A 16,255-nucleotide genomic window follows, 5' to 3' on the forward strand; every position below is an offset into this window, starting at 1 on the left:
TGATTTCAAGTAATCATTGATGAGCTAGTTAACACTGGTATTCATATATATGAATTTATTATTATATATTATTATTTATAATAATATATATTATATATTATTATATTATTATAATATACATATATGACTATATTAGTTTCATCCCTTGTATCATTATACAAACTTCAGTGACTTTCTGTCTTATGTTTACTTTGCTCAAATCAAGGTTTTAACTTGTTGCAGGAGTTGCAAATTCAAAATCTTTTCAGGGTCCAAGAAGGTAATGTAATGATTGTGGCAGGTGATCTGAAGCATTTTGGAGTGTTGGAAGCTGTAGCAATCCTCACCGTAATTTCATTTTCATGTATTCTATTCTTGCTACCACCTCTAGCTCACTCTTTCTATACTCTAATTCTAATAATTAATTGACCCCACCCAGCTCATTGATCCCACAATGTTTTCACTGTCCCTTGCTCTCTTCTCACCTAGCATAGTTTAAATTCCATGTTCAATCATTATAATCACTCCCATACATACACTCTTGAGTCCCTTTAACCCATGCTCCCTTCATCTTACTCACTTGTGAAAACAATAACACTGTTTCAACCTAACCCTATATCTATGCTTGTACCTGTATCCTTGCAGCTGAACGTGAGTGAAGGAAAATACATAATGACATTGACCATTCTCACTTTAAATTCATCATCATGAACCTCAAATGGACCCTTAATCTTATATAATCTTATATATCTTAATCTATATAGTCTTACTATATATTCTTGGGCCATTCAGTCTCCTGTCCTCCTACACAACTATTTCACATTGTCTGCTCCCCTCAAACCTGTAACATCTCCTTCCCTTGCTTTCCATTTCACTGAAAAGATTGAAGCAATTAGGAGAGAACTTTCACTACATCTACCCACATATTGGCATTTGTACCTACATACTCTGCCTTCAAGTCTGTTACCATTGATGGACTGGCCTTGCTCCTATGTAAGGCCAATCACTTCACTTGTGCACTAGGTTCTATCCCTATTTGCCTACTCAAGGATAACACCTGAGCAATTTTCTCATCTCTTTCCTATATCGTGGAATTTTCTATTTCTACTGGATCGTTTCCATCAGTATACACATAGATCAATATTTATGCCATCTAACAAGTCCTCTCGAGGGGCGGGCCCATGGCGTAGTGGTTAAGTTCAGTGCATTTCACTTCGGCAGCCCAGGTTCACAGGTTCAGATCTCGGGCGTGGACCTACACCACTCATCAGCCATGCTGTGGTGGCAACCCACATATAAAGTAGAGGAAGACTGACAGAGATGTTAGCTCAGGGCTAATCTTCCTCAGGAAAAAAAAAAAAAAGGTCCTCCTCTTGGCTCCACTTCCCTGCCAGCTACTTCCCCTATTTCCTTGCTCCCATTTGCAGCAAAACTACTTCAAATAAACTATTGTCTGCCCTCACAATCTTGAGCTCCTCTCCACCAATTCTCTATTAAACCCACTCCAATCAGAATTTTACCTTCACTACTCCACCAAAATTGCTCTTATCAAACTCTCCAATGGCCTAAAAAATGCTAAATCCAATGGTCAGGTCAATTTTCACTCCTCCTTTTACTTGATCCATGCATTTGGCACAGTTAATCACCCCCTTCCTTTTGATATATGCTCTTTACTTAACTTCTGGAGAATCACACTCTCTAGAGGGAGACCTGACCTCTTAATGTTAGAGGGCCTAGGGCTTGGTCCTTAGTTTTTTTTCATCTCTATTCACACTCACTCCTTTCATGATCTCTTTATACAGTCTTATAGTTTTATACACCATCTGTACATTGATAACTCTAAAATGTATACCTTCCAGCCCAGATCTATCTCCCAAAACATGCTCTTTTATCCAACAGACTTTTCAGCATCTTCACTTGGTGTCAAAACCAATATGTCCCAAACTGAACTCCTGATCTTCCTCTTGCCTTACCATGAGTTCCTAGAAAACAAACCCTGAAGTAAAAGCTAATGTATATTAGGGAGTGTAATCCCAGTGAAACAGGAGTGAAGGAAAAGGAAAGTGAGGCAAAGGAGGAGGGACAGTATTTCAAGATAGTTGATCCAGGAGGAGAAAGGGAGAAGAATTTATCTCTTAGCTCCCATCTCCCATTGGTTAAGGGGTTATCTCACAGGGTCTTAACTCTCTCAAATTTTGGGGATTGCACAGGCTGTGGCTTCCATCCCACTGCTACCACTCTGGTCCGGGACACCATCTCTTATCTCTATTGTTGCAATAAACTCCTAATTGATTTCTCTGCTTTACCACATGTCTCCCTTCAATCTAATCTTAATATAGTAGTCGGAGTGATCTTTTTAAAACATAAGTCATGTATGTCTCTTTTCTGCTCAGGACCTTCCAATGGCTTCCCATTTCATTTGGAATAAAAGCCAAGTCCTTACTAGGGCTCACAAGGCCCTACGTGATCTAGACGCTGGTACCTCTCTAACTTACTACCACTTTCCCATTCTTCTCACCCTTGCTCACTTTATTCCAGCCACTCTGACCTCCTTGCTGTTTCTCAAACATGACAGGTATACTCCAGCCTTAGGGTCTTTGCACTGGCTGTTCCTTCTGTCTGGAATGCTTTCCTCTCTTATATCCACATGACTAACTCCCTCATTTCCTTCAATTGTACAATTTCCTCTAGTCTAACCCTATCAGTGGGTCTTCCTTGACTATCTTATTTATAATTTTAAGATTCTCTTCCACTCAGTGCCCATCTTCCATAGTCCTGATACTTCTTACCTCACTCTAATTTTTTTTTTCTATAGCAATTATCACCTTTTGTGATATATACAATTTACTTATTTATCATATTTATCGTTTATTTTCTATCTCCCCATGCTAGAATGTAAGCTCCTTAAGGACGGAGATCTTTGTTTTTTTAAGAGCCTAGAACCGTGTGTGGCACATAGTAGATGCTCAGTAAATAATTATTGAATGAATGAATGAGCTATGTCCTGGTTAAAGTCAGGCAGCCACCTGACAGACCAAATTATTGTCACCATATAGAAATATAGGCCCAATATTGCCAGATCTGATTTTTTGAAGAAAAAACTGAAATCTGAATATTTATGTGAAATTTCCCTGATTTTTTAATTGTCTGGGCTCCCCTCCCAAAAAAGTCCCTACTCAGATTCAACTAGTTGACTCACAGTTTGAAAACTCTGAACTACTAGGTTCTGACTCCAACATTAACCTAGGGAGTGATGCGATATTATAGCTGTGTGATCTGTGTCTTACTTTCCTTACCTAGAAAATGAAGATTCATTTGTTTATTCAACTTAAGATATTTTGAACACTGGCTTTAGGTGTTTGGTATGTAGCATTGAACAAGCCAGATTAAAATTCCCACTATCCTGAAACTTAATCTTCTAGAATGGGGGAAACATACAAATAACAAACACACTCAGAAGACTACATTGGATAATGCTTGTGGTGAGAATAAAAAAGGGTCATATTACAGGAGCAACTGAGAGGCCATTTTTGGTTGGGTGGTCAGGAAGGGCCCCCCAGAGAAAGGGATTTATAAGCTGAGACTCGCATGACAGGAAGGAACCAGCCTTGTGAAGATCTACGGGAACAGTGTTCCAGTCAGAGTGAACAGCAAGTGAAAGGTCATGAAAACAGGAACAGGATTGTTATATTCAAGTGAGTTAAAGAAGGCCAGTCTGGATAAAGTACAGTGAGCTGAGGGAAAATGGCACTGGGTGAGGCTGGGGAGGCAGGCAGAGGCCAGATCCTGTTGCATATTGTGGGCCAGGGTAAGAAGTTGATTTTTATTAGTAATCAGAGGCAAAAGGAGAATGTTGTATTTTATCTGTTTGTTTGTTTTATGCTGTGGAGTAACATGATCAGATTTCCATTTTGAAAAGATCACTGGCTGCCCTGGTAAGAATGGATTGTAGGGAGCCAAGCAAGAAGACCAAGTTGGGAAGCAATTATATTAGTTGAGGAGATATGCGATGGTAAGCTTGGATTGGGGTGGTAGCTGGGATGTGGAGAAGTGAATAGATTCTAGATATGTGTTGAAGGATGAGCTGACAGGACATACTGATGCACTGGATGTGAGAAATGAGAGAAATAGTTGAATAAAGGATGACTCCTATGTTTTTGACTTAAGCAACTGAGTGAATCATGGTGCTATTAACTGAGAGAGAGAAGACTTGGAGAGGAGCAAAGATAATAGTGTCTACCTCAGGGAATGCTGACAAGTACTTAGCACCAATGCTGACATAGACTAAGCACTCAACACATTATCTCTTATTTCTACTTTTACTAACACTACCACTATTATTACTAGCTATAATTTTTTAGCCCTTATTATATGGCTAACACTGTGGTAACCCTCAATAACCCTATGAGGTAGGTCATATTATTGAAGATGATAAAATTGATACTCATAGAGGTTAAAGAACTTGTCCAGTGAAACATGGCTAGTAAATGGTGGAGCTGAGACTTGGACCCAGGTCTGTCCAGCTCATGCACATTATCTTTCTCTACCGTCTTTTCTTTTATTACCTATTTTTACTGTTCTTCATAGGTATCTGTATCTCACAACAAATGAGATATGGTTAATTCCTGCCTGTATAAAGTTCTGTGATCCTGTCTGTTTTCAGTTTCCATAGTGTACAATATTGTCTGGTGATGAGGATGGAATTCTATTGATTGAGGATGGACAACAGAGGACAGTGAAATAGAGATTCTAAGTTCATGATAAGTGAGGATCAAGTTAAAGCAGGAATTTCAAGAGATAAAACTAGACTACTTGTCTGCCCTTTGTGATCATTTATCAGTTTCTAAACATTAAACAGAAGTACTTAAAAGTTGTTTTTTACCAAAGAAAAGAGATGGAGGAAACTTGCTGGAGGTACATCCTTAACTGACTCTTTCTTTTATGTCTGTTTAACTCTGACTCTCAAACCTCCAAGATATAAGATTCATGATGAATCAATTAGATTGATCAATACATAAGCATAAGCATATACATCAGTATATGACAAAGTGCTAGAATGAATATAATCAGGTGTCATAAATGTATGGTTATGTTTTTCAAGAACTCATTGCATGAAACTGCTTCCTTCATTCACCCTATAGGTAAAATATTTCATAGTGGTAGAAAAATGAGAGCACATTCCTTCCTAACTACAGTTTTATTTTGTTTTGTTTGTTTTTAATGAAAGAGATATTTTTCAGCCAATATCATTTCAAGTCTCAGGTATCTATTAATCACTAAACAAATATTTATTGAGCACCTACTCTGTGACAGGTACCAAAAAGGCAAAAGTGAATGACAGGGCTCCTGCCTTCTAACAGATTAAAAGAGGAATTAGAACATGTGTACCAATTACAATCAGACAAGTATAACTCAAATAAAAGAGAGGATTCCATGTGGTTCAGCATAGAATTGTATCCTAGGAAGCAGTCCAGCAACTAAACATAATTTTAAAAGTTTGAATATTTAAGTATTTACTGTAGTCCTTTGAAAAATTGGGGGAGCCAATTTTTAATCCCCAACACTTAAAATTATCTTTTTACTTACTTTCATACTCACTATCTCTTACATACTGCAGCTGCCCAGAAACCCCTCTTATCGCTCCTCATTTTGCTTCCTAACTGAAAAACTCACTCTGGAATGTATCCCCTGCAAGTTATTCCTCTTTTTGTCCTTTCTCATCCTCTATTACTTGTTTTATCCTTGCAAGAAGTTCTTGCTCCCCTTTCCAATGTAATTTAATTAAATTAGCATTGCTCCTTATAATTTTTCAGCTCTTTCTGCCCATTACACCTATTCTGCACAGTAAAAGCCCAGGAACTGAGCTGGCATACCAAGAATCTCCATACAAGTTTCTGGATTTGGAAAGACCCATACAGCCAAAAAGAGGATGATTTTCAGGGGGCAGGGAGAAGGGAACAGCTGCCAATACTAACTTAATGTCTTTTATTCTATCACATGTGAGAGAGAGTGAAAAATGCTGTAAGAAAAATAGAGATAAAGTAGTAGTAGAGAATAAGGAAAATAGCTTTTTGCTTACAGAATCAGGGGTGTTTGAGATGGTTCTTGAGGATCTAAACAGCTGGTGATAGTAGAGGTCTTCCCAGGCAGATGAAGCAATGTTCAAGGGCAAGAAGGCAGTAAAACATGCGCTATGCACAGGGAAAAACAGGAAGGTCAGTTTGGCTGGAACTTGGGTTTATCAAGACCTATTTTCTGAAAATGGACCTAATAATAAATAACCCTTGCTTTATGGAGGTTTCAGATATATTTAAGACATTGACCAATTCTTAGAAAAGAAGCTAAAAGATATAAGTAATGAGCATCTTAATTTGCAGTCAGATAACAATGCACAATTTTAGCAGATGATGTTTCCATAGAGAAAATATATGTTTAAAAAGGGTAAATTCCCTTCTATGACTCTACCCTAATTAATGAAAGGAAATGCTGCTGACCTCAACACTGTCAACCAGAGCATGCACACCAACTTGTTTTCTCAGAGATGGGGATGAATTCACACAGAGCCGTCTCTACTCTCTCACCACTGTGAAGAGTGATCCACCTTGGCATGATAGCTGGTTAAGGTTTGGTGGGTACAGTCTGTATCTATGACTATGAAACAGAGAAAGGCTAAGTAGGAGGATGATGTGTAGTTCCACCCCAGGGCCTTGATCTCATTAAAACAAGACCCAGGTTAACACTAATCTACACACACTCATTTCCAGACCAGATCATATTCTTCAATACAAAGGCAATATACACTTATCTGGGTAGAGAGATGCCATATGCATTTTTTTACTTTTCAGCCCCGTTACCCTGCTCCCTTCCAACAGCTTCCACTAAGAGTGGTTTAGCCATGTTTCATATTTGCATTCATTTCTTTTACTCCCAGGCAAGAGATCTCTCTCTCTTTGTCTCCTCCTTTTTAACTGGGTCTAAAGCTTACCCCTGGACTGCCCCCTTGCATACTTTACACACACATAGAGCAGGCTTTCTGTACATGTTGGTTGCTGCTTACTGGCTGGAACCCTTAGGTCACTAGGATCTGGAGGTTTTTATTTTATTTTATTATTTTTTCTCCCCAAGGCCCCAGTAGATAGTTGTATGTCATAGTTGCACATCCTTCTAGTTGCTGTATGTGGGACGCCGCCTCAGCATGGCCAGACAAGCGGTGAATCGGTGCATGCCCGGGATCCAAACCTGGGCCGCCAGTAGCAGAGCGCACACACTTAACCACTAAGCCACGGGGCCGGCCCCTGGAGGTTTTTAATTTGGTCACATGAACACTTTTGTTTTCTAATATATATATATATTTTTAAAGATTTTATTTATTTTATTTTTTCCCCCCAAAGCCCCAGTAGATAGTTGTATGTCATAGCTGCACACCCTTCTAGTTGCTGTATGTGGGACTCAGCCTCAGGATGGATGGAGAAGTGGTGCCTCGATGCGCACCCGAGATCCGAACCCGGGCCGCCAGCATCGCAGCGCGCGCACTTAACCACCAAGCCACAGGGCCGGCCCTGTTTTCTAATATTTTAAGTTTTACCAGTAGAAACAGAAATAGATAGCAGGAAGGCAATTATTATGAGATGACAGTGCACAGAATGATGCTGAGAAAACCAGTATTTTACAACAGGGTGCAAAGTCACAGAAATTTCTGATTTTTAAGACATTTAGGGAAGTTTCCTATTAAGTAATGTCTTTGTACAAACACTCTGGCAAACTTTTGACTTTAAGCCTGCATAACATAAAGCATGGGTGAAAAAGCATTGTTTTTTCTCAATAGAATATGGCCTGTTTTTACTTTCCATTATTTTAGAGACAGGTGTAGCCAAGTTTGAGTTCCCAGCATGTGGATAGGTCATTAGAAAGAGGGAGGTTAACAGGTCATTCTCTTTCCCTACTTTGCTTGCCATTATCTCAAATGGTAAGCCCAGCGAGGATGACTATCATTTTTCTAGAAGTAAAAAATCACCGATTTTGACTAAGACGTTGACCCCTGTGAAATTTCCATCTCCTTCCCTTGCCCATTAGAGCTGAGTCTTATTCAAACAACATAGTTTTTAAAGCTGTCTTATTTAGCCATCCCTGGTGGTCTAGTGCTTAAGATTTGGTGCTCTCACCACTGCAGCCCAGGTTCGTTTCCTGGTCAGGGAACCATACCACCATCTGTTATCTGTTGGTTGTCATACTGTGGTGACTGCATGTTGTTGTGATGCTGAAAGCTATGCCAATAGTATTTCAAATACCAGCAGGGTCACCCATGGTGGACAGGTTTCAGCGGAGCTTCCAGACTAAGGCAGACTAGGATGAAGGACCTGGCCACCCACTTCTGAAAAAATTGGCCATGAAAACCCTGTGAATAGCAGTGGAGCATTGTCTGATACAGCACCAGAAGGTGAGAGGATGGTGTAAAAAGACGGGGCAGGGGTAAACTCTGCTGTACACAAGGTCACTAGGAGCCTGGAGTCTGGAGTCTGAATCAGCTGGAGGGCACTAACAACAAAATCTCTTTAGCTGCCCATCTCTCTAAGCATGCTAGCCCCAGGGCTCAAAGGCCAAGTCAGATCACCTCTACTGGATTTGTTGAAGATATTTAGTGACAGAAGTGGAATTAATTTTAGTTTATTAAATTCTTTCCTCTGGACTAACAGAGAAAAACCTTTAAAATGGGTATAACACATGAAATCATGAAAGTGTCAGTATCTTTCCTTAATCCTGCCAAACGTAAAACCTCAATCCAAACAAACTGACTGAATCTTTTACTGAAAAAAATGTTATGAAAACAAGTTGTAACACAGAAATTTGTGTTTGGTACCCCTCCTGGCACTACTCTCCTTCCTTTCCAGTGCCCCTTCCTAGGCTCCCACTGCCCTACCCTTTGATTTTCTTTCAGTTGGGCCCTATCCCGATTGAGTCCTCTGTGCCGCTTGATAATCCTTTCCTTCCTCTCCCCCACTCCCCACCCCCAAAGTTATTCCTAAATATGCCATTGTCCAAAAGCCCCCACCCCCACCTGGACCTTCTGTCCTCACTGACTCTCAGTTGCTTTGTCTAAAGGACACACAGGCAGGAGCCTTCTTGGTTTCCCACCCCCTCATCACACAGATCAGTGTCTGCTCTCCTTTCCTTCTGTCCCAGAGGAAGAGGTGGCCATTCCAAACCTACCAAGCCAATTAAAGTAATTGTAAAAGTAAAGTAATACCAAAAAAATAAATTCACTTCCTTTTATTTTTTGTATATTTGTGAACATTTAATTCTTTTACTTTCACAACACAGAAGAATATAAAGTAAAAGCCCTCTATCCTACCACCCCTACCCTACTCCATTTTTCTGAAGAAACAAGTTTTTCCAGACCGTTTCTATGCTTAATCATAAATCCATAATATAAAGCAAACATAAATCTATATATCTACATATCATACGTATACACACTTACAGAATTTTGGGGGGTATTTTACAAAAAGCAAAAGGGATCCTGTCATAGGACTTTTTTTCATTGAACCATACAGTGGACATGGCTCTAATACAGTATGCAGGATCTACCTCATTCTTTTACATATTTCTTGCGTTTTCAAGCTTTCTTCAGCTATCTCCTTCCCCATGGCTCAAGTTTCTCCCATATCCAAAAGAACCCTCTCTCAACCATGTATCCCACCTCCCTCCTTCCCTCCACAGCCAGGAGTCCTTGAAGAAGAGCCTCCCTCACTGACTGCGCATCCTCCCTTCCTGCTCACTGCTCAGTCCTTGCAGGTTGGCTTCTGCCCCTCCCCCGCCCAGATCTGCTCAAAGATCAAAAGTGAACACCAGACCCAATGGACACTTTTCACCTCCCATCTTAGGGGCCCCCTGCAGCCCCTGCACTGCTGAGCATGCTCCCCTGCAACTCTCTTCCCCCTGTTCTGACTACTCCTAAGTACCTCACTGCCTCCATGGTTCTCACCAGGGGTGATTTCGCTCCCCAGTGGACCTGTGGCAATATCTGGAGACATTTTTGGTCGTCACAACTCGGGGGGGATGTGCTACTGGCATCTACTGGGTAGAGGCCAGGGATTCTGCCAAACGTCCTACAGTGTACTGGACAGCCCCCTGCAGCAAAGAATTACCCAACCTCAAGTGTCAAGAGTGTTAAGCTTGGGAAACCCTGCTCTAGAAGGATGGAAATGAGCCCAAGGACATTTCTGACAAGTGCAAGTTGGGGATCTTGCCCACAATCGTGATGGTTGTCCACATCTCCCCCAACAGGAGACAGCCCAAGGTCACATCCAGCTGTTGCAGAGATGTCCCAGGGCCATGACAGCTTCAGTCTCTAGGTCCACAGTCTCCAGGCGATGTAGGGGGCTCCTCCAGCTGTCTCAGTCTGGTCCAGGTGTGACTCTGCACCATCCTGCCACCTGCAGGCTAAACCATGCATTTAGCCCTGCCCTCCAAGATAGCTTACAGTCGTCAGAGGGGGAGATGCAGAACTTCCCCCCCCTCGCGGTTCACCCCCTCCCTCTGGACATTGATTTCCCATTGGGATATGTTGTATTCCACATTTCTGAATTCACTGAGGGCTTCATAGCCAGATTCCCCTCCTACTGTTATCCTGGTGGTGGGTTAGGGGAAAGGATCTCTCAGGATGGCACCATACTTTGGTCAGTGGTCTGGCCCAGCAAACCCTCCAGGCACTATCAGTTTGCTGACTCACTTCCTTGGCAGTGGCATGAGTTCCTTGATCAGATCTGACTGTCCCCAGTGCTGCCCACTGTGGACTGGGGACGATTCTCCTGTCAAGGGGCTGAACAGCCACAGCCGTCCTCTGCTCTCGTTGTCCTCTGTATGCAGCCCTGAGGGATTCCCTTAGAGGTGGCAGATCTCTGCCATGTTGTAAGCCCGGGTTGCCCCAGGCCTATTTTGATTGTTTCTCATGATATAACTCACTCAGAACATGAAAGAGCTTCCTGTCCAGTTCATTCCTGGGGACTCTGGGGATGCAGGAATCCCCACTACCTCTCACTCTCTGAGGAACCTCCCCAGCCAGTTCCAACATTTTCTTTGATGGTCTGTGGTTTGCAACTGCTCTTCTGGTGCCAGTTTCTGTCTTGGAAATAACCTGGTTGCCCAGAACAGGAACCCACTCAATTTAGCTTAAAGAAAAGGGGATCTGTGTAAAGTGGCTTTTCATAAAGCACAATTGCAGAAAATGGAAAAGCGGTCGGGCCGCCACTCTCGCCATCTCTGGGGTCACAGTATCAACTCCTCTCTGCTTCTCTGTGCCTGTGTGCTCCCTGGGACCTCATACTGTCACCCTCTAAAAGACACTTGGCCTCTGTAAAGCACATGGTTCTGCTGCCCCAAAGCCAGGGCTCAGCTGTGGCCTCAGTGTCCATGGCTCTGACCTTGGCCCCAACTCCAAGTGACCCACTGTTTCATTGCCCAGCACCATCCTGACTGTGGAATCTGCCTCTGTTCAGATTCTCTAGTGTGAGAACCTGTTTTGCTCAGGAGGGGTCAAATGTCCACTCCTGCGCCAATCATCTACAGCCCAGGTGGCAGGAGGGAGTGAGTCGTTATATACATGGCTGCCCAGGTCCACCAGAGACTAGGGTGGGGGAGAGACACACACACAAATAGGAGCTGCAGCACTTCTGGGGTGTGGAATGCTAATACTCTGGAATACAAAGGGGGTCATCAAAACATGTCTCTAGGGGCTGGCCTGGTGGCGCAAGCGGTTAAGTGCGCGCACTCCGCTGCAGCGGCCCGGGGTTCGCTGGTTCGGATCCCGGGCGCGCACCGACGCACTGCTTGGTAAACCATGCTGTGGCGGCGTCCCATATAAAGTGGAGGAAGATAGGCACCGATGTTAGCCCAGGGCCGTCTTCCTCAGCAAAAAAAGAGGAGGATTGGCGGATGTTAGCTCAGGGCTGATCTCCTCACAAAAAACAAAAAAAAAAACAACAAAAAAAAACATGTCTCTATGTCTCTCTCCCCCCCAGCCCCCCAATCTACACCCTCCCCAGCTGCCACCCCACACCTCACCCCACTTCCCCACCTCTCTCACAACCCCCTTGTCCCATCCGCCAACTCCCCCTCCCCCTCCCACTCTTCCCAAACCCTCCCCTACCTCTTCCCCTCCCTCTGAAAATTGATTTCCCATTGGGATGTTTCTGTTCTGTTTCACATTTTTGAATTCAAGGGTTTTGTAGCCAGATTCCCCTCCCACAGCGGAAGCAAATTTCCCTCCGTGAAAAATTCACAGCCTTACACCAAGGGCAGTCCCAATCCCCGGGCCTGCGAAATACTGGAGGTCTTCCCTGACCATGGGGATCGAAGCCTCTCTTGTCTCTCCGGGATTCAGGATCTATTCCCTGGGCCCCCACATCAGGCCATAAGCTAACATTAGAGGGCCCCCAGTGAGGAGACGACTGAGACGGAGCTCCTGCCCTGAACATTGCTGCTGGTGGGGATGCTGTGGGTGCCTCTGGAAAAGGGAGTAAGGGGCATGAATAGGAGTATGTGAATGAGGCCGGGAGCTGCACAGGAAGGGGTGCTGGGGAGACTGTGGACCCGGGCTCCATGGTCTCAGAGAAGTAAAACATGGCTGTTTCCGCAGACCTGAGACCTCCCTCCCTCTGCCCGCCAGAGGGGTAATTTTTCTGCTCCACAGCTCCAAGAAGCTGCACAAGGCCTCCACCCAGCTCCTTTGCAGCCTCCTCCCCCTCCGCATCCTTCTGTCTTCCTCCTCCTCCTGCAGCGCCAGCGGCGGTGGCAGTAGTAGCAGCAGCCACGCTCACCTCCTCTTCCTTCTCACCTGCTCCTTCTGTCCCAGCCCCACTGGCAGCGGCCAGGCCTGGCTCCTCGTCGACCTGCTCCCGGGGAGACCCCAGCTCCTGGAGAGAAGTGGGCACAGTTGAGACCAGTTCTGGGGACGCGGGGCAGAGCGGGGAGATGGGGCAGGGACTAAGTTCGGGTAATCTTACAGCCCGGAGGAGCTTCCACTTCAGGAGGTCCCTTTCCTTCCGCATCTCCATCAGGTTGGCCTGCGTCTCCCGCAGCCGAAAGGCTGCCTCCCTGCGCTCCATCTCCTGCTGAGCTGTGAGCTTTTTCAGGTCTGAGGCCAAGTCCTCCGTGGTGGACTTGTGCACTTTGGCCAAGTCTTGCAGCCGCTGCACCCTGCGCTCGTGTAACTGGCCCTGCCTGCAGGCGAAGCGCACGCCCAGGGCCAGACTGCTCCAGGCGCAGGCCTCTTTGGCCTCGCTGGGCACCGCACCGTCCTCCAAGATGGCCCTGAGCTTGTCTTCCACCTCCTCCCAGGACAGGGATATATTCTCGAGGTAGAACGCAGGGCCTTTTGCGTGCCTGGCCATTTTCTCGTTGATGAAGGCCACTACCTCGCCATGCTGGAACCCACCGCAGGGGTCCTGAGGTTTCAAGGCCATGACAGCTGAGGGCCTGAGGGGCTTGACTGGCCCTGTGGGGATGAATCAATCAGTTGTCCCCGCCCCTCCCCCCTCGGTCTCCTCCCCTCCATTGCCCTTCCCCTCCCCCCTCATACCATTGTAAAGACCCCTGACCGGCTTGCTCTGCCCTAGGGCTTTTCCCACCAGGCCTCACCTCTCCAGCCAGGGACAGAAAAGGTGCAGGCCGACCACGCCCGCCTATCACTCCGGAAGAGACACAGGGTACCTTGCTCTCCAAGGCCTCTGAGAAGAGGAAGCTTCGCGCCAACCAACCGTTCTCCTCCAGGCTTTTACCCTGGGACTGTTCCAACTTCCAGAGACAGCAGGGGTGGGAGGGAATGAACGAGGAGGAAGGTCCCTCCCCCCACCCCGAGATATAAGGGAACCCGCTACTCTGTTGAAAGTCCTTGAAGGCGAGAAGAAATAGGAGTGGTCATAAAAGACTTAGAAATACGGGAAGCGCTTGTAATCAAGTCCAAAATGTCCCCCCCACCATAATGGTTTGTCCCATACCAGGGGCCCTCTCCTCCTAGAGATGGAATGTTCTAGAGCAGGTGATAGCCCCAACCTCTCAGTGGCCTCTGGCGCCCCCCTTGGAGGAAGACTGTAGCTCCTGTTCTAGATACTCGTGAACTCTAATACAAGGGTCAGTAAAGTTTTTCTGTAAAGGGCCAGATAGTAATTATTTGAGGCGTTTGTAGGCAAAAGACTTCTGTCCCAACCATTTATAGCACAAAAGCAGTCATAAACAATACTTGAAGAAATGAGTGTGCCTATGTTTCAGGAAACTTTTTTTAGGAAAATAGACAGCTGGCAGGATTTGGCCTGTAGTTTGCCAAAGGTAGATGGTAGACATACAAAATCCAAATGTTCACAATATAACTCACCCTGTCCCCCAAGAGATGATTCTCCTCCTATATTCCTATGTTGTGCTGTAGAGAAACCTCAAAATCATCAACACCTCCTTCCTTTAATAACATATCAAATTGGTCACCAAGTCTTGCTGCTACTACCTCAGAAACTTCTTTGATATCCGGTCTTATTTAGGGAATGAGGAAGCCCATGTCACTTCCTAAATAATCTCCTTGACTTTAATCTCTTTCTAATTCCTAATCTCTTCCTAATCTTTCCTATGATCTTCCTACTTTCAAGCTTAAAAATGTTTGATGGCTTCATGTGACACACTCTTTGGCCTGATGTTAGAATTTCACCACAGTCTACCTTTCTAATTTAACTCTTTTTGTTCTCTTCTTACCCATCATTTGTGTACCCAAGGGACTAGCCATGCAGAGATACACTCATCTTGGGTTTTAATTTATTTTTCCAAGTGAAAAATCTGACATTCATTATTTGTTATATGGGCATTATGTTCTGTTTTATGAACTGCATTGAAAAAGACAACATTTCTTCTTTAAGGGTCTTAGGTCGTGAGAGAAAAATAATAAATCAGGCATTAAAATATTACCTAAGAAGGTGGTTAAATTCCAGAGGTATAAATCCCACTGTTTTAGCTCGCTTTTAAATTATCTTGTATTTTCTTTCCATTTCAATTTGTGAATTTTGTTTATCAGACTTTGGTGGGAAGGGTTCATGTTTTGCCTTATTATAGAGTGATTTCTGTAGAAAGAGCATTCAGGAAATAATGTAGAAATTGGAATGGTGGGGAAAGAAGGAAGATACTTCTTCCTTCAGCGAGACCCATTAGGGGGATGCCACAGTAATTCAAGATGTAAACTGAGGCAGTGAAAGTTGGGATTGAGAGAAGAGTGTAGAGGGTCATTTGGTAGGTAGAATTCATAGGAATGTCAGGGATGGGATGAGAAAATGAGCAGGGTAATTCCAAGTTTCTTCTATGGGAAACTAAGTAGATAGTGAAGTTATAGATTTAGACGCAGAATGAAGGAGAAACTATTTGAGATGAGTTCACTTTTAGACATATTGATATTGAGATACTTGTGGGGCACCCTAATAGAGATACCCCATAGGCAGTTAGATGTATGAGTATAGAACTTAGGAGAGACATCAGGGCATGTCTCTCTACATGTTCTAGAGATGTAGTACTGAGGGGTGAAAGTTGGATTCAAAGCAGTGGTTGAAATAACCCAGGGAGAGAATATAGAGCAAGAAGAGCAGAGTGCCTAGGACAGATCCCTGGCCTGCCAACCACATCAATCTCTTCCTTTCTACCACTGTCCACTCTCGTTGATGGTTTTATAGCTGACCTGCTTACTCCTTTACCTTCTCTTCCTCTAGCCTCAGAGTCTCTTTTACCCTATCCTTTTTATTCCTTCTATAACACTTTAAACATGGACTTCAGCTTATGATCTTTGTCTCTGTGTGCTACCATTCTGCCACTTCTGCTTATAAACTCTTTTAGAAAATTAAAAGTAAATCATTTCTTTTGGCCAAAGAATTGGAGGAGGGAGAAAATGAAGACAGGGAAACCTATTAGGATGCTACTTCAATAGTGCAGGCAAAACACAATTAGGGCTTGAACTGTGGCAGGACCTAGATGAGATATCAGATAAGGAGAGAACTTTGAAATAGAATTCACACAACTTGTTAACCAATTACGTATTTCCAATAGGAAATAAGTATGAGGAAGTCGAGTGAAGGATGATTTTGAGGTACCTGACTTGAGAAACTAGTGGTATGATTAGTGATGTATCTAATCATGATAGATATTATAGAAGGCAGATCAGACTGTAGGGGAGAGAGAATAAGTTCAGTTTGGGACTGATAAGTGCCTTCATGACAGTGATATGGAATCATAGTTAGATGGCTATACTGGGCTG

At 43.9% G+C, this 16,255-nt stretch overlaps 2 protein-coding genes across 3 annotated transcripts in view; one reads left to right on the forward strand and one right to left on the reverse strand.

Moving 5' to 3' along the window:
- IL1RAPL2 (interleukin 1 receptor accessory protein like 2) overlaps window positions 1-16,255 on the forward strand; it is a 1,036,774-nt gene that overhangs the window by 535,687 nt on the left and 484,832 nt on the right. The gene's annotated exons all lie outside the window — the stretch shown is intronic.
- Window positions 12,126-13,717, reverse strand: TEX13A (testis expressed 13A). The gene is made up of 3 exons (XM_058536433.1): window positions 13,615-13,717; window positions 12,981-13,471; window positions 12,126-12,890 (listed from the first exon to the last, which is right to left on the reverse strand). The coding sequence occupies exons 2-3, from the start codon at window positions 13,437-13,439 to the stop codon at window positions 12,192-12,194; spliced, it is 1,158 nt and encodes a 385-aa protein (XP_058392416.1). The 5' UTR covers window positions 13,440-13,471; window positions 13,615-13,717; the 3' UTR covers window positions 12,126-12,191.

The sequence above is a fragment of the Diceros bicornis genome, chromosome X (assembly GCF_020826845.1).
Source record: "Diceros bicornis minor isolate mBicDic1 chromosome X, mDicBic1.mat.cur, whole genome shotgun sequence".
Taxonomy (NCBI): domain Eukaryota; kingdom Metazoa; phylum Chordata; class Mammalia; order Perissodactyla; family Rhinocerotidae; genus Diceros; species Diceros bicornis.

Coding starts and splice junctions, on each gene's coding strand:
- TEX13A (XM_058536433.1), bottom strand. CDS start 13,439: ATGGCCTTGAAACCTCAGGACCCCTGCGGTGGGTTCCAGCATGGCGAG. Junction 12,891..12,980: donor AGTGGAAGCTCCTCCGGGCT/GTAAGATTACCC, acceptor ACTTCTCTCCAG/GAGCTGGGGTCTCCCCGGGA.